At 39.0% G+C, this 26726-nt stretch overlaps 1 protein-coding gene across 4 annotated transcripts in view; it reads right to left on the minus strand.

Annotated features, from left to right (window-relative positions):
- The window catches only part of PARP11 (poly(ADP-ribose) polymerase family member 11), a 42346-nt gene that overhangs the window by 8729 nt on the left and 6891 nt on the right, over positions 1-26726 (minus strand). The window contains exons 2-7 of one of the 4 annotated variants that reach the window (XM_057318899.1): positions 11654-11764; positions 9945-10073; positions 8980-9100; positions 6193-6268; positions 2748-2820; positions 2539-2669 (exon numbers count right to left, since the gene is read on the minus strand). In XM_057318899.1, the coding sequence (XP_057174882.1) occupies positions 2539-2669; positions 2748-2820; positions 6193-6268; positions 8980-9100; positions 9945-10070 (527 nt within the window). In that variant the 5' untranslated portion in view covers positions 10071-10073; positions 11654-11764. Of the gene's footprint in view, positions 1-2538; positions 2670-2747; positions 2821-6192; positions 6269-8979; positions 9101-9944; positions 10074-11653; positions 11768-26726 lie in introns of those variants that run through there. The other 3 variants (XM_026502650.4, XM_026502649.4, XM_057318900.1) reach the window with 3 other exon arrangements.

Genomic DNA, 26726 nt, shown 5'->3' on the forward strand with positions numbered 1-26726 from the left:
TAATTACTGAAACAATTTCCTAAATTGGGCACCCTGCTTCTAACTGTGACTCCTTTAAGCCAATGTTTCTCAACCTTCGCACTACGCCATTTTGGGCTAACTAACTGTTGTGAGAGGTTGTCTTGTGCACTGTAGGATGTTTTGCACCCCTTACTTAATTCCCCATCTAACCACATGACAATTAGAAATCATCTCCAGTCATTGCCAAATATCCCCTGGTGGGCAAAATCACTCCTGAGAACCACTGCTTTAAACCCCTTCTCCACAGTACCGCTCGATACATTATTTTTCTAAACTGCAAATCGGATTGATCATTCTCTTGCTTCAAGTTCTATACTGGATTTCCACTGTCCAGGAAAAGAGTCCAAACCCCTCAGCTTGATTTATAAGGCCCTGCATGGCCTGCTCCTCCTAACTCTCAACTCTGGATCAATCCGACTCAAGTAAGGCTACTGGGGAAAATCACACAACCATTCCAATGGCTCTACTACAAACTCCTGCATGCTCAGCCCCTTGACTACCTTTCTACCTTCTTCCCTAATCATTCATCTTAATTTTTATTTTCATTTTGTGGTGCAAGTCCCTCGCTCCTTGTCTCTGTTATGTCCCCAATGTGCCTAGAATACTCCCTGTCACAAAGTAGGTGCTACTTCCAACACATTTGTTGGAAGAAGGGAGAGAAGTAAAAAAGGCCTGGGCAACATGGAAACAGAGGGACTCACGTGGGCCTCGCTGCCTGTATAGTAAGTCAGAGGTTACATGATGATGAGAGTGAGTAGGATTTTAGATCTTCGTGGAGATGTCAAAATAACAGGCTGTCCTTACAATGGGAACCAGTATTTTCTACTGTCAGAGCAGGTGACAGGTTCATTTACCACCACAGATTTCTACAGGCCAACATTACATAAAATCATGAAGGGCATTGGCAGAGTGAAACCATTTTCAGTAAAATTCCTAGTATACAATATTTAAACGTGGGGATTCGCTGGTACCTTTTACCACTAGGATTGAATTGAGACCACTCAAATTATGAGTTCAGTTATAATTGAACTCCACTTGAGAGGCCTGATTCAGAATAATGAATTAAGTTTTCATCAGACCGTTTTAGAAAATCTCACTTTATTTACCTCTTGAGAGAATCAAGTTAAAGGGGAGAGAAGCTTTCATCTTCCTCGACAAAAGAATCATCTAACAAGAACCCAATAAAACCTTTTAAACTCAGTTAAACTCATTATTGTCAGAAATAAAAGTTGGCTTGGTTCAAAGACCCAAGACTGTAAAGAATACACACTGAAAACCCCTTATCTTACCATAAACTATTATGGCAATAAAACCAGGAATATACTCAGGCCGTATTACTACTTATCAGAAGCATGAAAGAATTCCACGTATCATTACCAAACAAAAGTCGGCCCAATTTTCAAGTATATGGGAATGAAATGAGTTAAGGTCTACGATTTGCTTTGAAATACTTCAGCAACAACAGCAATAGAAATAAAGGAGATAGATGATGTGTGAGAATCCTAACGTGTTAAGTCAGGATGATGGAGACATTATATTATGCATTATATTCATTATATTAGACTCTATTATTTGAAATTTTCCTGAGTAAATATTAAAAGTCTGCTCATATTTAGGGGCGCCTGGGTAACTCAGTCAGGTAAGCAACCTACTTGTGATTTAGGCTCAGGTCATGATCTCATGGGTCCTGAGAGAGAGCCCCACCTGGGGCTCTGTGTTCAGCCAGGAATCTGCTTCTCCCCTCCCACTTGTGGGTGCATGTGGGCACATGCTCCCCCTGTCTCTAAGATAAACATATTTTAAAAAAGGGTCTGCTATATTTAAAAAAATTAGAAATTACATATCATTATAAATTTAATAAAAATATTTTAGGAAGCCATTATTTTAAGTAATACTTATTATTAAAAAATACAGCACAACAGGTTAATTTGGACAATACCTTTAAATTTTCTATAATGGGCTTTATTTTTAGGGTAAATGCATACTGAGCAATCCAAAGGCTGGTTTCCAACCTAAATTAAGTACTCAACTGAGATTTTAAATCTACTACATACACGGGGCCTGGCAGGACATTTGAAAGTGCGTTTCACGATGTCCTCCAAAATAGAACAAGTAAATGACTTACAGGCAAGATGGTGGAATCGCTTTTTTAGAAAATTCAACAATTGTTTCCAGAGACTTCTAACTCCACATGCAGCGCTGTGCCACTCAAGCCATGCCAACAAAACTTAACAATTCCCTCGACTCCCTCCTAATGCTGACTGTAGCCATGATGCACTGCTCTGTACCTCAAAAGCCACAGGGCTGTAAGTGAGCCTGGCCTTGACCTCCAAGGTCGCTTTCTATCACCAGCCCTTCCCCTGGCCCCTGGAGAGCACACTGAGGTAGAGCGCAGAGACACACAGTTTGCACCACACTGTCAAAAAACAACACGCGTCCACATTCGCGCTTCGCCTTCTCCAAGACTCCAGAAGACCTAGAGGCCACAAAGAGGGCTCGGGCCAGATGCCGCCTCACCTGCAGAAGAACTCCCACAAGTCCAGGTTCTGAATTCTCTGAATTCTTTTAATTCTGCTGCGGTCCATTGTTTTCCCAAAGAGACTGGCAACTTCGTTAAACTCATGTGTTTGACTGTGCAAAGGAACCAGCTGGAAAAAGAAGTTGGCATAGTTTTACTGGGGCCCCTTCCGTTCTTGCACAGGGCGGCTGGCCAGCCCCGCTCTTACCTGATAGGGCACATCGGTGTTCACATTCTCCCAGTGTGGGGGCATGGGGATGGCCTCATTTTCACAGATGTAACTTTGAATAGAAAAAGACACAACACAGTATTAGAAGCTGATGATAAATATGGTCATGATTTAACTTCGCCTTTTCTCCAAATCTCATGTTTGGGATATTGTGACAAATACAATTAATTGAAGCCCTTGGTTCTTTATTTTCATATATTTACTCAGTGACCCGTGTGTGCTGCTTTTTGCATGCTGAACTGACAACTTTGATGGAAATCAGCCAATCTTGAATAACATGAAAATTTCAAACACGGTTGTTTAATTTTGTCATGTTTTTCTAAAACTGCCAGAAATTCTTTAAAATGTAAGGAAGATTTTAGATAAAGGAAAGGAATGTCCAAAAAGATAACCAAATTCTTGATAAAAAGAAAACCCTCTTTAACAGATTGATATTATCAAATAAAATCCAAACAAACCCCTCAGCCATATGTTCATTGTCCTTCAAGCTCTAACTCAAACCTCAACTTTCCTCTGTTCACTGCCCTCTATCCCCATACACAGCCTGTGGTAATTCACCTAGTGCAGCCAGTGAAACTTTAAAAACCTGCCCACCACGCTGAAGCCACTGGATGTGAACACAGAAAAAGACAAAAAGTTGGAGGGTTTCATGGCAAAAGGCTGAAAAGGACATACTAATCCTTTGGGGACTGGAGGTTACTAGAAGAAAATCATAAATTTTCAGGCTTGTCTTTAGCTTCCTTTTTAAAGCTCGTTGTAATTTTTGAAAAGATCCTACAATCATATGTTTTAAAAATGAATATGTATAAAGAAGAAGACAATGAACAGTTTCCTTCCCTAATTGTCGCCTCTTGCCCCAACTCCAAGTAATCAGGTTTTTTTTAGACTTTGGGGTATTCTTCCAGGCTTCTTTAGGTTAATGCAAACCAAATTTATACACAAATGGTAGCAAAAATATGTTTTTTGCAGCCATTTTCCCCCCACTTATTATGATCTTCGAGATCTTTCTGTATCAGTAGATAGAGAGGATCCTCATTCCCAGTCCCTACCGCAGAACCTGGCCCATGGTAAACACTCAATCCATAGTGGTTGAACGAAGGAGTGCAACCTATTTTGCAGGTACATAGAAGTCCATGAGGCAGATATACCATCATTTATGTAACAGGTCTCTTGTTGATGATATTTAGCTGATCTCTGACTTTTTGCTACTGTTTAGAATGACACAAAACAACATGGTTATGGGTTTGCCATTTTACATACACACTAGTCTATCAGTAGGATAACATTTTTGAAATGGAATTCCTGGGTCAAAGAACATACTTATTTAGGATTCTAACAGATACTACCCACATGCCCTCCTTGAAGGCTGTACTCATTAACATCACCACCAGAAATGGAGAGAATTCCTATTTCCTAACAATCTCTCCAAAATGGTGTGTTATCAAACTTTTGAATTTCTGACAGTTTGATAGTAAAAACTAGTCTGGTATAATTTGTAGTTCTCTTATTATGAGTGAGGTCATACGTTTCTAATGGGTTGTGGATCTTCTACTCAGAGATTCGGATACAATAGAGATGAGCCCTTGATGATAAGAGCGCCAGTACTTTTCCCAGTGTTTGTTTTTTGTTTTGTTCTATTCTTCTTGTTTTTCTTGTTTGTTTTTTAAGGTTTTTGTTTTGTTAAAAGATACTTCAGGCACAGTTTTTACTCCGAAAAGTATTTTTTTCTAATTTCTATGTAGCCCATAGCCTTAATTAATTATAATTTCCTTGCCAGTAGGAAATGTAAACCATTCACCGTGCATGTAACACATGCTCGATATATCCCTGCCACAAATGAATATTTCCGTATCAGTGCTCACTTACTTGCCTCGCTGTACTGTAGCCAACCTAACTGTTCCTCCTCTGTCATTACCTTGCGTCTTGCCTTCCATTCTGGTTATTCCATCCCTCTCCTGTCTTTGTTCTACGGTTTCTATAGTGTGTGACAGAACAAAGTGCTTGACCCCACAGTGTGCTGCTTCTCCCCACCACAGTAAGCCAGAAATAATAACACACAATTACATGAACATTTTCCATGACTGTATCTCATTTTCCTCCCAGATTACACACTCTTGGAAGCTAAGTAATTTCTTTTTTATATTCCTAGTACTCAAGAATAAAGATATGGTGTGGCTGGTAAGAAAACAATATATTCTCTAGGGCATTCATTATATAAGTACTTGAATAACTTTTAAATTATGATGCTAAAATATAAGCCAAAGGTCTTAAGAAACAAACTGATAGAAACTTAAAGCATTTCTTTCCTTACTCTAATACTTTCAGAATATCTCCTTGGGAAGAGCAAAGGAGTATCCCCTCTAATTCACACACTGGCATTTTTTTTTTTTCTGTTGATTCTACATTCTTTCAACAGTAGGGATTTCAATATTCGCTTGGGCAGAAAATAGAAAGTATGCTCTAAGATTTTCCCCTTCACTTTCATTCACATGAATAACAAATACATATTCTCTTCTGGCATCTTTTCAAGCTGTGTACAGCCAGCGAGAGCAAAAAGGAAAATGTGCAACCAGCTCCAGGAGCAGAGAGTGGTGCTGCTGGCCCACCGCTCTCCCACCTCCTGTAGGTCTCCTTCGGTCACAACAGATTTGAAATCACTCCCAGGAGTTGCCCAATGGGGATAAGCGGTGGTAGAGACAAAGTGGGCAACTGCCTAGGATTTATGGCCCACATAACTGGATGGTTCCATTAGAGTATTTGCGAATGCCAAGTGAAATAAGTCAAGCAGAGAAAGACAATTATCATATGATTTCTCTCATCTATGAAACATAAGAACTAGGAAGATCGGCAGGGGAAGAAAGGGATAAAGAAAGGGGGGGGTAATCAGAAGGGGGAATGAAGCATGAGAGACTATGGACTATGAGAAAGAAACTGAGGGCTTCAGAGGGGAGGGGGGTGGGGGAATGGGATAGACCGGTGATGGGAAGTAAGGAGGGCACGTATTGTATGGTGCACTGGGTGTTATACGCAACTAATGAATCATCGAGCCCTACATCGGAAACTGGGGATGTACTGTATGGTGACTAACATAATATAATAAAAAAACATTAAAAAAAAAAACCTACTTCAGTAAGCTATTTCAAGGACCTATAGCAGAGACCATGTGGCATTCTGTAACTGCCCTAAAGAAATGAAAAAATGTAAACATATAAGGGGAAATGAAGAGGACAACAGGAAAGGAAACAAGGACAGAAGGTAATCATATTGTTAGTTCATCAACTATTGTGAAATTCAGTAACAAAAAGAGCAACATCAAGATCATGAAATAACCTACCCAAACATTTTCAGTCTACTTGTTCCTCTGCCAAATACTAAGAAAGAGGAGAAAAGCCCACTCTTTCTACCCCTATTCTCTTTACAATACCTGAAAGCACTGATAGAAAAGGGGGCTCTTTTTATTAAGCGCTGTTTTCCAGTGATGAGATTCATTTGCTTCATTTCTGCATACAAAGACAAAGATATTAGATAAGTGCTGGGAACATGCTGTGCTGTAAACAGTCACGAGGATGTGCAGCCACACCACCTGGCGATGGGGAACCTCGGGGCTTGGGGAGGAGCTGCCAAGCACAGTCTGTCAAGGACACCTCACCATACATCTATTTATCACGACATAAAAGTGCTATTCAGGCGCCTGGCTGGTTAAGTGACTGCCTTCGGCTCAGGTCATGATCTCAGCGTCCTGGGATCGAGCTCCTCATTGGGCTCCCTGCTCCGCGGGGAGTCTGCTTCTCCCTCTCTCTCTGCCCCTCCCCCTGCTTGTGCTCTCTCTCTGTCAAATGAATAAATAAAATCTTTAAAAAAAAGTGCTATTCAGGGAGCAGGGCTTCCTCGCACGACCTACGCTCAAGCACAGGATGCTTGGCCCCTGCTGCTCAGTAGCAGGGCCAGCTCCTTCGGAATCCCACTGGCGGTACGCTGATGCTACAGTGCAAGGGTTCCACACTTAGGAAAATGAAGAGCACTCGGAAGAGAATGAAATTATAGAACCAAATCTTCCAATTGGTTTATTAAGTGGAAAGTGTACTTACTTTGATTTCTCCAAAAATTTTGGGAAGGGTAAAAAGATACATTACTGCTATAAGCTTACACAATTCACAGAATTTCAAAAATTGGTACATTTCTTGCCTTCTCTCTAAATTGTATAAACAAACCAAAAAATAGAAAACCCGCTAGACGCAATACATACTTTTTAAAGAGATTCTAGCGATAAAGACTAATTAACTAACTGAAGGTGTCACTTTCTTCTCTTCTGTGCCTTAGCTGTGGCAGTATCACCAGGTCCGTTTCTTCCTTCCCACAAAGCTAAGTACTGAGGCTTAATGTGATATGCCAGTCCCTCTATCTTATCTAACTGGCATCATTCCATTCCAAAATAAAGAGGTTCACCCATCCAGGCAAATGCTATAAGGTATAAAACATGTTCTGCCCTCTCTGGATTCTCTTAGGTTCTGCCTATAATGGCTTCACCACTGTGCAGGAAAAATCAAGATCATCTCAGCACAGGGAGTAAAGCCTGTGGTGGCTTCTTATAGCAGTTCATTCTGAGTTTCTGTTTCACCATTTTTATCAAGAGCTGAGTTGGCTTGTGGCAGAATGGTTGGGGCTAATTTTGCAAACAGTACATGCAAAATGTTGATACCTATACCTTTGATGTCGTATCATTATATAGAGGGTTGGTGAAATTGAATGATTATATGTGACTCTATTCTTCGATAGAGACATCTTTTAAATAAACTGCATTGTTTGAGAGAAACTCTCCCCCAAATATAGTTTACTAGAAAATACTCTTTCAGAAACATAGGGCTTGCTGAATTATCTACCAAATGCTTTGATAAACTTCATCCTTGTCATGAAGCCTGGTGTGTGTGCATATCACGATGTCTCAGGATTGCTTCAGACAGGTACTTGTACACGAGGTGTCTAAAAGGTCTAGGGGATGCCCTCCGTCTAGACTGCAGCAAAAAGACAAATATCAGGGTCCCTTAAAGGCAGTCTATTTGCTTAATGTCATTTAAAAAAAGGGATGCTTAGTCAGGAGTAAGAATATAATGGTTCTTAACTCTTGCTAGTAAAACAAGCTTTGGAGGAGACAATAATCATTAGAGATTTGGTTGCATCAACCTCTTACTGGACAACCTCCTTCACCATTTCTGGGCCTTAGCTCATCCAAGGGGATTTCCTAAGGTGTCACCACCCTACTGCACCACAACACACTACTACTCTGTCGTAAAGCTACTACTCATAGAGGTTGGGAGGCAACAGCTAGAGGACTGAGCCATGCAGCAGCCAAAATGTGCTTTATTGGGAAAGCCTCCCCGGGGTGCCTGGCTGGTTCAGTCAGTGGAGCATCTGACTCTTGACCTTGGAGTTGTGAGTTCAAGCCCCATGTTGGGTGTAGAGATTACTTTAAAAATGAAATCTTTAAAAGAAAATCCTCCCAATCCAGGTCTTGTATGTCTCTATGCAATGAACAGCTGAAACTAACAGCTTGAAACTAAAAGAATTGAACTGACAGGTTTTTCATGGGATACCTAAAACCATGCCCATATATCATGGATGAAATCCAAAGTGGGGCCGATTTCCAGATTAGCTGGCTATTCTGTGAAACCAGAAAATGGTAGAAGGAAATGTCCATTAAAGAAATAGTTTTCTGGCAAAGACACTAGGAGATGGGTCGTTGAGCTGAACTTTCATCTTAAAACTATTACCAGCTAGTGTTCCTAACCTCTCAGACTGATCCTTAAAATAAAAAGATTCCCAGCTATTTCAAAAGGCTGAAGGGATGATGACTAAAACAGCTAAAAAGTGTTCTATGCACCACATCAAAAACTAATGATGTACTGTATGGTGACTAACATATCGTAATTAAAAAAGTGTTTTGTGTTCCTTAGAAGAGAAGTGTTATATAAGCTCAAAATATACGATAATCTCCATAAACATTAGTATCAATAAGCATAAAAATACTCCTTTATAAAAGGTAATGTTGCTCAAGATTTTAAATCTTGAATTTTTATAGAGAGATTTCTGTGTATGACAAAAAGGATTTACTTCACTGTTTACAAATATATCAACTAATTCTCATCTTCAGAATTGTAGATTTTACTGTATCGATACACTAAAAACACACAACTATTAGGGAAAAAAAACATACCTGCAAAGTCTATCTTGTAGCTGAATTTGGAAGTAGTAAAAGAAATGGAGCCACAAGGGTTTGTTTTGAAGCTTTTTTCGATATCTTCACTGCTAACTGAACACTGAATGTTGGTATCCGGCTTTAAGACAAACCAGAAAGTGTCATTTACCAGCTGTTCACATCAATGGCTTGGCCACAGAGGCGGTTCTGTGGTCACAGAGACAGAGAACGGAGCAACAAGGGGAACTGACTGATCGCCTGTTCTAGTTCCCACACAGGGAGAATCACAGCTAAGCCAGCGTGTGCAAAACGGTGTCAGGATTTCTAGCAAAGAAACTCCAGCAACTGCTTAGAATCCCTCTTTCCAAATTGTTACAATTTTTACAAATTATTACAAATAATTACAACTTCCTCACTGGCTCAAATGAAATCTTCTTTAAGTAGGCTTGGAAGTAAAAGAAGAAGACAAGCTTTTGAGTATCGGTTCAAATTCACTAGCTGTATGTGACTCTGGATGGATTCTGTGACCTTTTCTGAGTTTCAGTCTCTTTGACTGTGAGACAGAGTATTAATACCTGCTTCAGAGCTGCTGGGAGGCTGCTAAAGGAGAAAAGATACCTGTGACATCTAACATAACACCTGGCGGACAAAAGGTGCTTAATATGGGCTTGCTCTCTTCCCCTTCTCCTTGTCCACCAAACAGAACCTGGAGTTGCTCGGCCATACTGACACTACGCAACTCAGTCACACTCGCCCTCTGTACGTGCAGTGAACGCGCACTGCTTCTTCTAATACATGATTGAGAAAACCTGGGGAAATGAAAAGGAAAAGCACTAGAAGGACTTCTCATTTTTCTTTTAGTCAAGCTATCTGATGTCCTTAAGGCTAGATGTCCTTCAGGGTCTGCACTGGTATGCTGTGCGACAGCAAGGTGGCACTAAGTGGATCTGAAGCCCTTCTGGTAGGTTCTGGAAAGGAAGTACCTGAAACATGTGCCACTTCCCGCACTCCGCCAGGTAAAACCAGCCCCACTGGGTGTCTGACGTGTCCATCTCATCCATCTCGTTATCTGTCCTCTTGGGTAAGAATTCTTCTGCTTTGTGAAACATCTCCTGAAAAGCCCGAAAGAGGCAGAGGAAGAAATACTTTTCTTAATAATCAATGTACTTTTTATACATCATTTTTCTTCCTACAAAGAACTATATTCCAAGTGTCCTTCCCACAGTGACCCTTAAAAAATACCATTCTCTCTGGCATATTGACTCTGAAGATAAACATTTACGAAGGCTGAATGTCACTGCTTAACAAATAAGACAAATAATAATACACTCAGGTAAGATATATCAAGCCCATTCAACCATTTAAGGAAGCTCTGTCAATATATATAAGCACTCCAGATTTTCAATATAGTGCCAAGAAATTTCTGTCTTATCATATGTGCACACATTTGGTCAAAAGAATCCATGCTATCACAACTAGTTAAGACCAAATACACTTGAGATTTGTCTAAACATTCATTATTCCATGGCACTGAAAGATGTTTATAATCTATAGAGTACAAAAGAAGGTTACAGTAAATAGAAATAGTATGATCCAATTTTCATAAAAATTTCACCTATATGTACCCACATCAATGTATGTGTATGTACATGTCTGTATGTGTATATGTACACACACACACACACACACACACAGAGATAAAAAGTCTGGATGGATATACAACAATTTATCATAGTTTTTTTCTGAGTGTCAGGATAACAATAATGATTGTAGTAACCCTTATCTGGCTCTTACAACGTGCCAGGTGCTAAGTCCTGTACAGATAATAACTCATTTAGGACTCATGACAACCCAGTAAGATAGGCATTATTATCCCAAATTTATAAATGAGGAAACTGGAGCACAGAGAGATCATACAATAGGGAAGCCAGGATCCAAACCCAGGCAGTCTGGATCCAGGGTCTGTGTATGTAATTGCCATAGTGTATACTGCCTTACACTTCATTATCAACGATTCTACAATCTTCCCTATATCAAGTAACTCTTGTCCACACTATCTTTGAAAAGTTTTAAACATTCTTGAGGAGAGACTGTGATGAAGAGAGGGTCACCAGAAAAGGGGCGATGAGGTTAGTCAAAGAAGATTAACTTTATCTGGAATGTGTCCTCATTCCTGGAGGGTTTTTAAATAAATTAAATTTGTGCAACTGATATATGAAAACAGTCCCTGTGCAAAAAGTCAGAACATTCTAGATAAAGCTAAACACGTTTTTGACTATCCCTTCCATTTCTGGTATCTTCTCACCTTCCTTCTCCAGGGTTAACCAACACTATCACTTATTCTTTGTCTTTCCAGTGTGTGTGTGTGTGTGTGTGTGTGTGTAATCATATACACACATACACACATATATGGTTATTGGTGATTTGTTAAAAATTTTATTTCCTACATCTCTGATTTTTTCTTTCCCAAAGAATATGTACTACTTGGGTAATTTAGAAAATATTTGCCTTAAATTTCATTACTTAAAATGTTCCACCCTGTTTCCAGAAGCTGTGTAACCTGGCATAAGTTTTTAATTACCTTGTCTAGGCCACAGTTTCCTCTTCGTAAAATAGAGATTAAAGGCTCCTTCCTCATTGGGCCATTGTTAGAAATGAGTGAGATAATGCAGTAAAGTGCCAAGTACAGTACCTGAGCTCAATGAAGGGGGCTTGTTATTTTTTATTCATGTTTGGAAACTTCTCCAAGGAATGCTTTATGATTATGTTCTGGATTTTTCCTTCATGTTTTAAAGTTGACTGGCTGCTAAGAAATGAAAAATAGAACACTCTAGGGTCAAGAGCTTCAGGTATAGGACCCACTATTTGCCTTATACCTTTTAATCAGAAAATAAAGGCAATGATTTGAAATTTAAGATCAATTGTCCAGGTTAACTATTCACAACTCCTGTTCTTCCTTCTATTATTGTTCACATTGTTTGGTCATTTTACTGTGAGAAAGAAAGAAAGCAGGAAAAACCTAAATTTATTTTTTCTTCTGAAAATAACTCCCAAAACTTGGAAGGATGAGTTTAAAGGTAATAGTTAAGATAAACATTTGGCTTATGAGTTCTATATTTTCTCTACTAGAAAAGGGAAATGAAAACAAGAATAGGACATAGAAAATACCTTTTGTACAGTATATACACATCATGTGTGCTTTGCTATGTCACACTGTCCCTAAGATCACACTTTAAGCCAGGTTACAAGTGTAAGTGTTTTACCAAAGTCCTTCCAGAACTTCCTGTCATAAATAGCTTTGGGTGGGACCCAGGACAGACTCATCTTTCTCCCTATTTTGCAGAAGGTAGCACTATAGAAAGGTGCCACCATACAGAACATTCCTAAAGCACTTCAAATTCTACAAAATTTTTTTGTGTTCTATAGCCCAATGTGCAGGAGAAGTCATTACCTTCCAATTAAAGTTAGGGGGAAAATGAAGCAGAGAAAATGTAATTATTTTGTCTATAATCATAGAGTTAGTAGGGGAGCTAAGATGGTGGAATAGTAGGAGGACCCTAGGCTTGCCTCCTCCCTTGAACACAGCTAGATAAATATCACATCATTCTGAACACCCAAGAAGTCAATCTGAGGACTGACAGAACAAACTGCACACGAGAGGGAGAGAAGAGGGCACATTGTGGAGGGTAGGAAGTGTGGAGACATGATTTGGAGGAGAAAAAGATCATGGGTGCTGCACTGGGGAGAGAGCCCTAATTACAGAGAGAGGAGAGAGAGAGAGAGAGAGAGAGAGAGAGAGAGCGCGCATGTGCACACAGGTGATGAACAAGGAAAACACTTCCCCAAAGCCATTGACTGGGAAAACGAAAGAGCTGATTATTTTTAGTTTTTACAACCAACAGGGCTCAAAGACTGGAGTTTTAGAAGTCCATGCCATGACCAGTATGGAGCCTAGCAGGCATTGTGGTGCTCCTGTGGAGGAGGGCAGAGGCCCAGGAGCAAATGTGATCTGAGGATCCCCTGGGATACACTGGAAGAGATGGTTCCCCCTTCTTGGAGTGAATCTGGGAGAGGTGGCATTGCCTCTCAGGGGACAAAAGAGCTGGCAGGTGCCACTGCACTGCCCTGCTCATTAGCACAGGGGCAGAGACACGTGCTGAGGGCAGTTAATCTGGACGCCGGCTTTTTGTTGTGCTTTACTCTAAACTCCAAGCTCCTGTGCATTCATGCAACTGCCCTTCTGGGACAAACAAGCACCAACCACAGTGTGCCAAGACCTTCCCCCAGAGGACCAACACAGGTCTGTGCCACACCGGCTCCCTAAAGTTTGGAGTTTTAAAGCTCAGCTGGCCTGCCTGAGATAGAAGACAGGTGCACTGTGCTGCTGAGCAGGCAGATGGACCGGACACAGACAGGGTGAAGGCAGGGATCTGAGGGACACCTGGGACACAGGAGGGGAGATTGTAGGCTCTTCTGGGAGGGCTTCCCAGACAGCTGTGGACACAAATTCCCCTCCCCCAGGGCAAGTGAGAGGGCTGGCACAATTTCCCTCCTCCACCCCTCAGCATGTTGGTAAGCAGCACAACACCAACAGTGGCAGCCTAACCTACTTATACCAAGCCCTACCCCCCTGCACTCTGCAGGTGCTTCTTTACTAGGGCAAGTGTGCCTGAGAGCCAGAGCAGTGGGCCCCTCCCCCAGGAAGACCAACACAAACCCCCACAGCCACCAAGTCTCCTGACCATAGAGTGCTGCAAAGCTCCAGCTCTGGTGGAAATAGGATCTGGAATATTTTAACAAGCAGACCAGAGCATACCAAGTTAAAACTTGCCACACTTTGGCCAAGGTCCACACACTGCCCACTACAGGCAAGGAGAGCCTCTGCAGACTACTGGCCTGAAGGATAGAACAACCAAAACACAGCAGCAGAGTGCATACAGAACATACTAGAGACACTCCCTGAAACATCAGGCTCTGGACACTGCATACTCTTCTTCATAAAGGCATTACTCTCAGGAACAGGAAACATAACAGGTTTTCCTAACACACAGAAGAAGACAGAGACCTAGAAAAAATGCCAAGATGGAGGAATTCATCCCAAAAGAAAGAACAAGAAAAGGTTATGGCCAGTGATCTAACTGCAACAGATATAAGTAATATGCCTGATCCAGAATTTTTTAAAAAGATTTTATTTTTTTATTTGATAGAGAGAGAGAGCACAAGCAGGGGGAGGGAGAGGGAGAAGCAGACTCCCCTGCTGAGCAGGGAGTCCGATGCGGGGCTCAATCCCAGGACCCTGGGATCATGACCTGAGCTGAAGGCAGACACTGGACTGACTGAGCCACCCAGGCTTCCCCGATCCAGAATTTAAAACAACAATCATAAGGACACTCGCTGGGCTTGAGAAAAGCATAGAAGACACCAGGGAGTCCCCTACTGCAGAGATAAAAGATCTAAAAACTAGTTAGGCTGAAATAAAAAAAAAATGCTACAACTGAGATGTGAAACTGACTGGATGTAATGGCCACAAGGATGGAGAAGCAGAGGAATGAATACGTGATATAGAAGAGAAAATTATGGAAAATAACGAAGCTGAAAGGAAGAGGGAAAGATAAATATTGGATGACAAATGTAGACTTAGGGAACTCAATGACTCCATAAAGCATAGTAACATTTGTATCATAGGAGTCCCAGAAGAAGAAGAGAGGGGAAAGGGGGCAGAAGTTTTATTTGAGCAAATTATAGCTGAAAACTTCCCTAATCTGGGGAAGGAAACAGACATCCAAATCCAGAAGGCACAGAGAACTCCTATCAAAATCAACAAAAGCAGGCCAACACCAAGACATATCATAAAACTTGCAAAATATAGAGGTAAGGCAAAACATCTTAAAAGCAGCAAGAGAAAAGAAATCCCTAACTTTCAAGGGAAGACAAATAAGGTTAGCAGCGGACCACTCCACAGAAACTTAGCAGACAGAAGAGAGTGGCATGATATATTCAACAGGCTTAATGGGAAAAATATGCAGCTAAGAATACTCTATCCAGCAAGGCTGTCATTCAGAATAGAAGGAGAGATAAAGAGTTTCCCAGACAAACAAAAACTAAAGGAGTTTGTGACCACTAAACTAGCCCTGCAAGAAATATTAAAGAGGACTCCTTGAGTGGGGGAAAAAAAGACCAAAAGAAACAAAGACAGAGGGCAGAGGAACAGAGAACATCACCAGAAACAACTTTACCTGTAAGTAAATGGTACTAAATTCACCATTCAATGATCACTCTGAATGTAAATGGATTGCTCCAATAAAAAGACATAGGGTGTTAGAATGGATAAAAAAAAAAAAAAAAAAAAACAAGACCCATCTATATGCTGCCCATAAGAGACCATTTTAGACCTAAAGACACCTGTAGATTGAAAGTAAGGGGATGGAGAACAATTTATCATGCTAATGGACATCAAAAGAAAGCTGGAGTAGCCATACTTATATAAGACAAAGTAGATTTTAAACCAAAGACTGTAACAAGAGATGAAGAAGGGCACTATATTATAATAAAGGGGTCTATCCAACAAGAAAATCTAACAATTATAAATATTTATGCCCCCAACTTGAGAGCTCCCCAATATATAAAACAGTAACAAACACAAAGGAACTCATTAGTAATGATACAATAATAGTAGGGGACTTTAACACCCCACGTACAGCAATGGACAGATCTAAGCAGAAAATCAATAAGTAAACAATGGCTTTGAATGACACACTGGACCAGATGGACTTAACAGACATACTCAGAACATTTCATCCTAAAGCAGCAGAATACACATTCTTTTCAAGTGCACATGCGATATTCTCCAGAATAGATCACATACTGGGTCACAAATTAGAACTCAATGAGTAAAAAATGACTGAGATCATACCATGCTTATTTTTGGACCACAATGCTATGAAACTTGAAGTCAACCACAAAAAAAAATTTTTTTTTTGAAAGACCACAAATACATGGAGGTTAAACAACATGCTACTAAAGAATGAATGGGTCAACCAGGAAATTAAAGAAGAAATAAAAAAAATACCATGGAAATAAATGAAAATGAGAATGCAATGGTCCAAAACCTTTGGGATGTGGCAAAAGTGGTCATTAAGAGGGAAGTACATAGCAATACAGGCCTATTTCAAGAAGCAAGAAAAGTCTCAAATATATCACATAACCTTATACCTAAAGGAGCCAGAAAAGGAACAGCAAATAAAGCTTAAAGCCAGAAGAAGGGAAATAATAAATATTAGAGCAGAAATAAATGATAGAGAAACAAACAAAAAACCAGTAGAATCAGATCAAGGAAACCAGGAGCTTGTTCTTTGAAAGAATTAATAAAACTGATAACCCCCTAGCCAGACTTATCAAAAAGAAAAGAGAAAGGGCCCAAATAAATAAAATCATGAGTGAGAAGAGAGATCACAACCAACACCACAGAAATACAAACAATAATAAGAGAATACTATGAAAAACTACATGCTCACAAACTGGACAATCTGGAAGAAATGGATAAATTCCTAGAAACTTACAAACTACCAAAACCAAAACAGGAAGAAATAGAAAATTTGAACAGACCAATAACCAGCAAAGAAATTGAATCATTAATCAAAAAGCTCCCAACAAACAAAAGTCCAGGGCCACATGGCTCCCAGGGAGATTCTATCAAACGCTTAAAGAAGAGTTTATACCTATTTTTCTCAAACTGTTCCAAAAAATAGAAATGGAAGGAAAACTTCCAAACTCATTCTAGGAGGCCAGCTTTACCTTGATTCCAAAACCAGATGAAGACCCCACAAAAAAAGAGAATTACGGGCCCATATCCTTGATGAACATGGATGCAAAAATTCTCAATACAATACTAGCAAATCAAATTCAACAGTATACTAAAAGAATCATTCACCACAATCAAGTAGGATTTGTTCCTGGGCTGCAAGTGTGGTTCAATATTCACAAATCAATCAATGTGATACACCACATTAATAAAATAAAGGATAGGAACATATTATTCTTTCAACAGATGCAGAAAAAGCATTTGACAGAGTACAGCATCCATTCTTGATAAAAACCGTCAACAAAGTAGGGATAGAGGGAAAATACCTCAAAATCGTAGAGGCCATATATGAAAGACTCACAGCTAATATCATCCTCAATGGGGAAAAACTGAGAACTTTTTCTCTAGGTTCAGGAACAAGACAGGGATGTCCACTCTGAACACTGTTAATTTAACATAGTACTAGAAGTCCTAGCCTCAACAATCAGACAACAAAAAGAAATAAAAGGTACCCAAATCATCAAGGAAGAAGTCACATTTTTACTATTAACTGACGACATAATACTCTATGTAGAAAACCCAAAAGACCCCACCAAAAAATTGCTAGAACTGATACACGAATTCAGTAAAGTTGCAGGACAGAAAATCAATGTATAGAAATCTGTTAAATTTTTTTACATCAATAATGAAGCAGCAGAAAAAGAAATCAAGGAATTAATCCCATTTACAACTGCACCAAATATCCTAAAATACCTAGGAATAAACCTAACCAAAGGGGTGAAAGATCTGCACTCTGAAAACTATACAACACTTAATAAAAGGCACTGAAGATGACACAAAGAAATAGAAAAACATTCCATGCTCATGGACGGGAAGAACAAATGGAGTGTTAAAATGTCTATACTACTCAAAGAAATCTACACATTTAATGCAATCCCCATCAAAATACCACCAGCAGTTTTCACAGAGCTAGAACAAACAATTCTAAAATGTATATAGAACCACAAATACCCTGAATAGCCATAGCTATTTTGATAAAGAAAAGCAAAGCTGGAGGCATTACAATTCTGGACTTCAAATTATATTACAAAACTACAGCCATCAAGACAGTATGGTACAAGACAATATGGCACAAAAACAGACACACAGATCAGTGGAACAGAATAGAAAACCCAGAAATGGACCCTCAACTCTGTGGTCAACAAATCTTTGACAAAGCAAAAAAGAATAACCAATGGAAGAAAAAAAAAAAAAAACCCAGTCTCTTCAACAAATGGTGTTGGGAAATCTGGACAGCCACATGCAGAAGAATGAAAGTAGACCACTTTCCTACACCATACACAAAAATAAATTCAACTGGACATGTCCTCAGAGGCAAGGGAAACAAAAACAAAAATGAACTACTGGAACTTCATCAAGATAAAAAGCTTCTGCACAGCAAAGGAAACATCAACAAAACTAAAAGGCAACCTATGGAATGGGAGAATATATTTGCAAATGACATAACTGATAAAGGGTTAGTATCCAAAATCCATAAAGAATTTATCAAACTCGGCACCCAAAAAACCAAATAATCTAGTTAAGAAATGGCAGAAGACATGAATAGGCATTTCCCAAAGACATACAGATGGCTAATAGACACGTGAAAAGATGCCCAACATCACTCATCATCAGGGAAATACAAATCAAAATCACAATGAGATACTAACTCACACCTGTCAGAATGGCTAAAATTAACAACACAGGAAACCCAGATGTTGGTGAGGATGCGAAGAAAAGGGTACCCTCTCACACTGTTGGTGGGAATACAAATGGGTGCAGCCACTCTGGAGAATAGTATGGAGGTTCCTCAAAAAGTTAAAAATAGAACTACCCTACAAATCAGCAATTGCACTACTAGGTATTTACCCAAAGGATACAAAAATACTGATTTGAAGGGACAGACACCTGTACCCTAATGTTTATAGCAGCATTATCAACAATAGTCAAATTATAGAAAGAGTCCAAATGTCCATCGACTGATTGATATATATATATATATATCTCACATGCACAACGGAATATTATTCAGCCATAAAAAGAATGAAATCTTGTCATTTGCAATGATGTGGATGGAGCTAGAGTGTTCTATGCTAAGCAAAATAATTCAGTCAGAGAAAGACAAATACCATGTAATTTCACTCAGATGTGGAATTTAAGAAACAAAACAGATGAACATGGGGGAAAAAGAGAGAGAGAGGCAAACCATAAAACAGACTCTTAACTATAAAGAACAAACTGAGGGTTGCTGGAAGGATGGTGGGTGGGGGGATGGGCTAAATGGGTGATGGGTATCAAGGAGGGCACTTGTGATGAGCACTGGGTATTACATGTAAGTGATCAATCACTAAATTTTACTCCTGAAACTAATGTTACACTATATGTTAACTAACTAGAATTTAAATAAAAACTTGAAACAAAACAAAACAGAAAATAGAATCATAGTTAGCAGTACAAAGATTAAATAAACACCCAAGGCCTCTTGAGGGTTAGTTCTTCATTAAACTGCCAACTCCCATGGCCTCATTTTCACATACAGACAGTTGCTCTTTCTCTCCTGTTGCCAAAGCTTAATTTGGTTGGTTTGCTTCACAGATACTATGGCTCTTTCCAAAGACTTAGTTCATAAGATTAAGTCTTACGGTTTTCTACATTAAGTTTCCCTTCCAAAGGAAGGGCTATTCTGTATAATTAGGCTCAAAGAGTAAGTCAAGTTTAAATCAGTAACTTTAAAATATAATGGCTCTAGATTAGAGCACATTTATAGGCAATAAAATAAATGAATGTGTGCAAGTTGTCTATCTAGCTGAATAAATAAGTTTAGCCACAATGCCAATTTTCAGTTTTTAATCAGCAGGACTGATATTTCCTGCATACCAGGTTATGAAGAAAAAAGGCAATATAAAGTGAAAAAGCATTTTGTAAATTTTCAAGTGCAGTAGGTATGCTGGTAGAATCTGTCTATAATGCCGTCTAGTCCAAAGACAGTATTTATGGGGCTGGGAACAGTCAATCTGGATCATCAAATAGAAAGGCTAATGTGGAAAATGAGTTTAAAGTCAAAATCCTAATCTATAGGAGAAAAATAATATCACCTTCTGGACTGGTTAAAAGCTTTCTGGTAAGTTTATTATAGTTAACAAAATACATTATGTTAGTATGAACATGATATCTTGAGAAAATCATATTGGTAATGAAAACTTCCTTGTCTCTATAGAAAGAAGATCCAAAGCCTGCTGTTAAAAGCTTAAAAACAGGGCAGAACTTTTGGAATGAGAGTAAGGAGCTCAGTGGACCTTCTCCCCAGCAGAACCGCATTCTAATTGGTGAACATTACTTTAAAAAACAAAAACAAACAAAAAACATATAAAGTCTCTAGAAATTGCCCTAAGGGTATACAGCAAATGGAGAAACATTTAATCAAGAAAATCTACTAAATCTCAGAATAGGCAAGAGTCTGTGGCATTTGACTAAGACATAGTCCATTACCCACATTCCACCAGTACTATGTTATAGAAGCTCTACCTCAGGCATGTGCAGAGAAGAAGACAGGGGCTCCCCTTCCCTCCAGCTCCTAGTCCTGGGCTAGTTTCATCCTGGAAGGGGCAGGCTGCTAGTGTTTCTCATCTTCTTCAGCCTAGAGGTATAGGTCTATTCTGAGCAGGTAACACAGGAGACTGACCTCCTGGCTCCTCCACCCAGTCCCAGTTCATTTGGTGGAAACTCTACTCCAGGCCCAGTAGGTTAAGAATACTGAGTCCTGATTGCTACTGAACCTAGTTTGCTCATAAGATAGACGTTCCATGCCAGGAGGAGTAGGTCAAGAAGACCAGGGCTGCCAATACCTTTTCTACCCAAAGTGCAGGTATCATTGTGGGAAAAATCAGCTCCCACCCCCAACCCCAGGTGTAGTGGCACAGTGGTTCTACTGAGGGGGAAAAGGCACACCATAAGGACAAAGAGCTGCACATCTCTGTCTGAAGGGATTGACTTTATTCGGAACAGAAAATAGAGAACCTCACACCTAAGAAGGTTATTGAAAAAAAAAAATGGAAATCTTGAGGAAAAACAACTAAGAAGCCCAAAGCTCTAATACAAGCCAAATGGTAAAGCATACAGAAGTTTAATACAGAACACCAGGGATAATCAAGAAAAGCCCCCCTAGAATTACAATTAGCCATGAGAGTCAGGAAGGCTGTGTACAAGCACTAGGTTGTATCCACCCAGGAATGATCAGAGCAAGTCACGGGACAGACTTAGAAACATTTCCTAAGCTGCACATGGATGGATCTCACAGGGTGGAAGCCTCACTGGCACAAGGGCCTTAAACACAACCTCTGACAAAACTTTGAATAACTGTCCTTTCTCCACTAAACCTTACTTTTATTAAAAAATCAATCAATTATCTATATGTTTGTGGGTCTATTTCTGGACTCTGTTCTGCTGTAATAATCATTTTCTCTATCTTGCTGCCAATACCACACTGTTTTGATGACTGTGGTTTCACACTGAATCTTTAAATCAGGTAGTGTTGGTGCTCCAAATTTGTTCTTTTCAGAACTGCTTGGCTATACTAGGTCCTTTCAATTTTGATTGGGATGGCTTAGTGATCTATTTGTAGATAACGGCCATCTTGACAATATTGAGTATTCCAACCCATGAATGAGGTATATCTCTTGACTTATTTAGATCTTTTTTCAGTAATGTATTACAGTTTTCAGTGTATAGATCTTGCACATCATTTATGCAAGATTCATGCCTAAGTATTCCATATTTCTGATATGACTGTAAATGGAATTGCATTTAAATTTCAATTTCTGGTTGAATGTTGCTTGTATTTAAAGATACATTATTTTTTGTATACGGATCCTGTATTCGGCAACCTTACTAAATCCTCTTATTCGTTCTAGATTTTTGGACATTTCATCGGATTTTCTATATAGGCATTTTATAGATAGAGAGATACAGATAGCCTCACTTTCTTCTAGCATATAGATGCCTGTTATTTCTTTTTCATGCCTTATTGCACTGATTATCATCTCAAGTACAATGTCTATCATTTGTTTGTTCCTGATCTTAGTGAGAAAGTATTCAGTCTTTCACCTTAAGTTTGATATTAGGTATTTTGTAGATGCCCCTTGTCAGGGGTCCCCACAATCACCCTCAGGCTCATAGGAGAAGGACTCACAGGACTCAGAAGTTGGTCTACTCACGGTTACAGTTTATTACAGTAAAAAATACACACAGTGAAATAAGCAAAGGGGAAAAGCACATGGAGTGACATCCAGAGGAAACCATGTATAAGCTTCCAAATGTTCCCTCCCAGTGGAGTCACACAGGACACACTCAATTCTCCCAGCAGCCATATGTGACCAGTGCAAAGTGTTGCCAACCAGGGACGCTCACCTGAGCCTAGGTGTCCAGGGTTTTTACTAGGAGTTAGTCATATAAGCATATAGCACCCTACTTGACTGACCTCAGCTGCTGACATTCCAGATCTCCAGAGAAAGCAGGTGCTCACCATAAATCACACTGCCAGTGTAAACTATCTGGATAAACTGGTATAGCACAGCTCAAGATCTCATGCATGCAAATACACTCATTAGACAAACTATTCTAAGAGCTCAGTTCTCTGGAGCTAGGGGAAGGACAGTCATGGAGACAGGCCTCTCCTGAGAATGTACATGGTTTGAGCACCCTAGGCCTGCTGAGATAGGCCTTTTCTGCATACCCCTTATCAGGCTGAGTAAGTTCCCTTCTATTCCTAGGTTGCTGAGAGTTTTTATCAGGGATACTGGATTTTGTCAGATGCTTTCCTGCATACATTGAAATGACCAAATGGTTTTCATTGTAGTTTGTTTATATGGTGAATTACATTGATTGCTGTTCAAATATTAAACCAACCTTGTATTTTTAGGATAAGCACCATTTGGTAATTATTAATTAACCTTCTTATATGTTAGACTCAATTCGCTAAAATTTTGCTTAAAATGTTTGTATCTATGTTCATTAGGGATATTGGTCTATAGTTTCTTGTAATGTATTTGGTAATGATGGCTTCATAGAATGAGTTGTGAAGTATAACCTTCTCTTCAATTTTCTGAAAGCTTGTGCAGAACTAGTATTGTTTCTTCCTTAAATATTTGTTAGAATTTACAGGGAAACCATCTGCACCTGGAGTTTTCTTTGTGGGTAGGCCTACTGCATAAACTTAAACTCTGTAACAGATTTGGGATTATTCATGTTATTTCTTCTTGAGGGATCTTTGGTAGTCTGTGTCTTAGAATATGCCCATTTCATCTAAGTGGCCATACTGATTGACATTAAATTGTTCATAACATTCCCTTATTACCCTTTAATGTCTGTAGTGATGTTACCTCTCTCATTGTCAATATTGATAATTTGTATTCTTTCTCTCCTGATCTGTCTGGCTAGAGGTTTATCAATTCTACTGATGTTCCTCAAAACAAAAACAAAAACAAACAAACAAACAAAAAAAACAGCTTCTGCTTTCATTAATTTTTTTGGTTTTTGTTTAGTGATTTCCACTCTAAATTTTATTTCCTTGCCCCTGCTTGAGTTTAACTGGCTCTTCTTTTTCTGGTTTCTTAAGGAGGAAGATGTAGTCACTAATTTGTGACATTTCGTTTCCAATATAGGCATCAAAGTAGCCATAAATTTCCCTCTAAGTACTGTTACAGCAGCATACCACAAATTTGATATGTTGTCTTCACATTTTCTATCTCTTTGACTAATCAGTTTAAGTGTTATTTACTTACCAAATGCTTGCAGGTTTTACAGCTCTTTTACTGAATTCTAATTTAATTCCATTTTGATCAGATAGCATGTTGTACATGACTTGAATTCTTTTAAATGTACTAAGACTTATTTTACAGCCCAGAATATGGTCTATCATGTGAAATGTTCCCTGTGTAGTTGAAAAAAAAAGTGTATTCAGCTGTTGTTAAGTGTAATGGTCTATAAATGTGAATTAGGTCAAGTTGGTTGATACTGTTGTTCAAATCCTCCATATCCTTCTCATGTGTACCTACTTATTCTAGCAATTATTGACAGAGGAGTATTAAAATCTCCAACTATAATGGGATTTGTCTATTTCCCCTTACAGTTCCGTTAGTTTTCTTCATGTAGTTTGAAGCTCTATTATCAGGTATATAAATGTTTAGGATTGTTACTGATTAACTGAACTCTTTATCATAGGAAATGACAAATGATATTCTTTACCCTGATAATACAATTATTTCTGAAATCTAATATACCACTCTAGCTTTCTCTTGACTGGTGTCAGCACCATAGCTCTCCTTCCATTTAGTTTTATCCTATTTGTGTCTTTATATTCAAAGTGTGTTTCTTGTAGACAACTTAGAGTCAGGTCTTCTTACTCTAATCTGACAATCTGTATTCCAACTGACATGTCTGCAGCATTTGTTTTGGTATGATTATTGACATGGTTAGGTTTAAGTTTATCGTCTTGTTATTTGCTTTTGTTCCATCTGTTCTTTGTTCCCCTTTTCATCTTTTTCGATCTTCTTTTAGATTGAGTACTTTTAGGATTCCATTTTATCTCCGCTGGTGAATTAACTATAACTCTTTGTCTACACACACCATTTTCATTACCTCACTTTCCATTCACTCTAAAATCCATTCTAATTTAGTCTTTCTAGCTTCTGGCCCAATATCTTCCACCACCATCACAAACAAGCAAACAAACAAGAAACAGCACTTGTTAGGACTTCCAATGAGCTTCAATGTTGCTAAATCCTATGCTTTTATCAGTTCTCATCTTACTTGACTGTTCAGTAACATTCCATAGTTTACCCTCTGTCCTATATTACTCTTTTCTTGATTTCCATGAAATCATATTCTCTAGATTGTCTTGGATTTTTGGCCACAAGTTCTTGATCACCTTTGCACCTTAATTTCTATGCAGCCTGTAACTTTCAGGCTCTGTGGGCTCAGTTCTAGCGCCTTTTCCTGTCTTTCTCAGCATCTTCGAAACATGGTCCTCAAGAATTATGAAGTAGTTCATAGGCATTTTCAGAGGAGAAAATAAAGAAATTTGTTCATATACATTTTGTAAAGTTGAAATGTAAGAGTAATAATGATTTTCATGAAAACCTTAATTTCTTTAAAGTTACCAACTCACTATGTCATTATGTTCAATCTATGTTGATCAGTTCATATCAGCTAGTGTTCAGCAAATATGGTGGTGTGAAACCAAGTAAACTTTCACATCATTTTCAAACAAAGCCCCAAATCAATTTACTTTGTTGATAGGGGAGAGAAGAGAGCAAGACTAACAAGGCATTCCTCAGCTAAAACAGGTAAAGGTCCTGATATCACTGGGAAACTGTCAGTCCAAATTTAATGCCCAACTTAACTGTTGAAAAAAATAAGCTACTGACAAAATTTCTTTATTAAATGACTCCATTGGAAATCACATAGTATCAATGGCATATGTCATGAGAGAGCAACTATTATCACATGAGTGTTTCAGCATATACCTTGTTTTAAAATTGAACAAACTACTTGTGGACAAAACATAAATCAGTTCTTATAGCATATATACTTGGTAATGAGGCAGAAGTATTCAACTTTTTGTTCTGCTTATCAGTGAAAACTCACAGCACAAGGGAAGACAGTTTTCATTTAGATGATGATGCTTCTGTGAGCTGTGACATGGGCTGGAAAAGGTGTAACCTACTCAAAACTGACAGACTACAAGCTATACAAACAGCAAGAAAACGTGTTGCTGCATCACTGAAGGGTGTTTTAAACACATGGAACAATTAGAAGTAAACAATATGCCTCCTGATTGTAACTGACTGTTGAAGGAAATAACCAAAATTAAGTATCAGCAAATCTTGACAACTCAGTATGTACTCTCAAATGTGTGGAAAGAAATGGCAGTGTTTGCAAAACCACCCTTCTACTTTAGTTTAAAGGGTGTCAAGGAAAAAAGTGCTGACAAGAGTTTCCAAAAGGACAGATCAGATAAAAATATTTCTTTATGATGCTGACAACACGAATAGCCATTCTTGATTTCTAGAGGCCTGCTTAAGTATATAGCTAAAACACACTCAGCATCTGAAATAACCTAAACCTACTATTTCAAGGCCAAAATTGCCCATTTTTAACGAGGAGAACAACATACCATATTTTTCAGTCACGAAACTATGCTACAAATGGTTCGATTGCTAGGGTGTGATTCTTTCCCAGAATCTGATGGCTTTCTTCACTCATCAGAGAGTGAGACTGATTTTATTACTGGGGATATATAAAGAACACATCCCAATGTTACAACAAAACACGAACAGATACCTTTCAGAGACTGAAGTAATCAAAGAATGACTAAGAATACATTTGCTCCTATCTTCCAAACATTCAGGCTGGTTGAAACATTCGCTCCTACGGTTACTTAATCTTTTAAGTGTGTCAATTTGGCAACTGATTGAACACTAGGAATAGTCTTCAGGGAGAAATCTTCTCATCCTTTCTCAATATGTGTTTGATCTTGGCATTCTAAAACATCTGACAGAGCCAGCGAACACCAGTTGCAAATCTTGACAATCTATAATTATAACCTGGAATTTCCTAATTTAGTAGAAATAAAGGGTAAAAAAACAAAAATCAGGGACACCTGAGTGGCTCAGTGGGTTAAGCATCTGTCTTCAGTTCAGGTCATGACCCCAGGGTCCTGGGATTGAGCCCCATATTGGGGTCCTTGCTTAGTGGGGAGCCTGCTTCTCCCTCTCCTTCTACGGGCCGCTCCCCCTGGTTGTGTTCTCTCTCTCTCTTTCTGTCAAATAAATAAATACATGATCTTTAAAAAAAATCAGTATCTGGATCTAACCTATATCGCAAGCAATCTGTCACCAAGTTAGAAACATACTTTGTAAGAGGCTGC

This window comes from Ursus arctos, unplaced genomic scaffold, assembly GCF_023065955.2.
Source record: "Ursus arctos isolate Adak ecotype North America unplaced genomic scaffold, UrsArc2.0 scaffold_26, whole genome shotgun sequence".
In the NCBI taxonomy this organism is placed as follows: Eukaryota; Metazoa; Chordata; class Mammalia; order Carnivora; family Ursidae; genus Ursus; species Ursus arctos.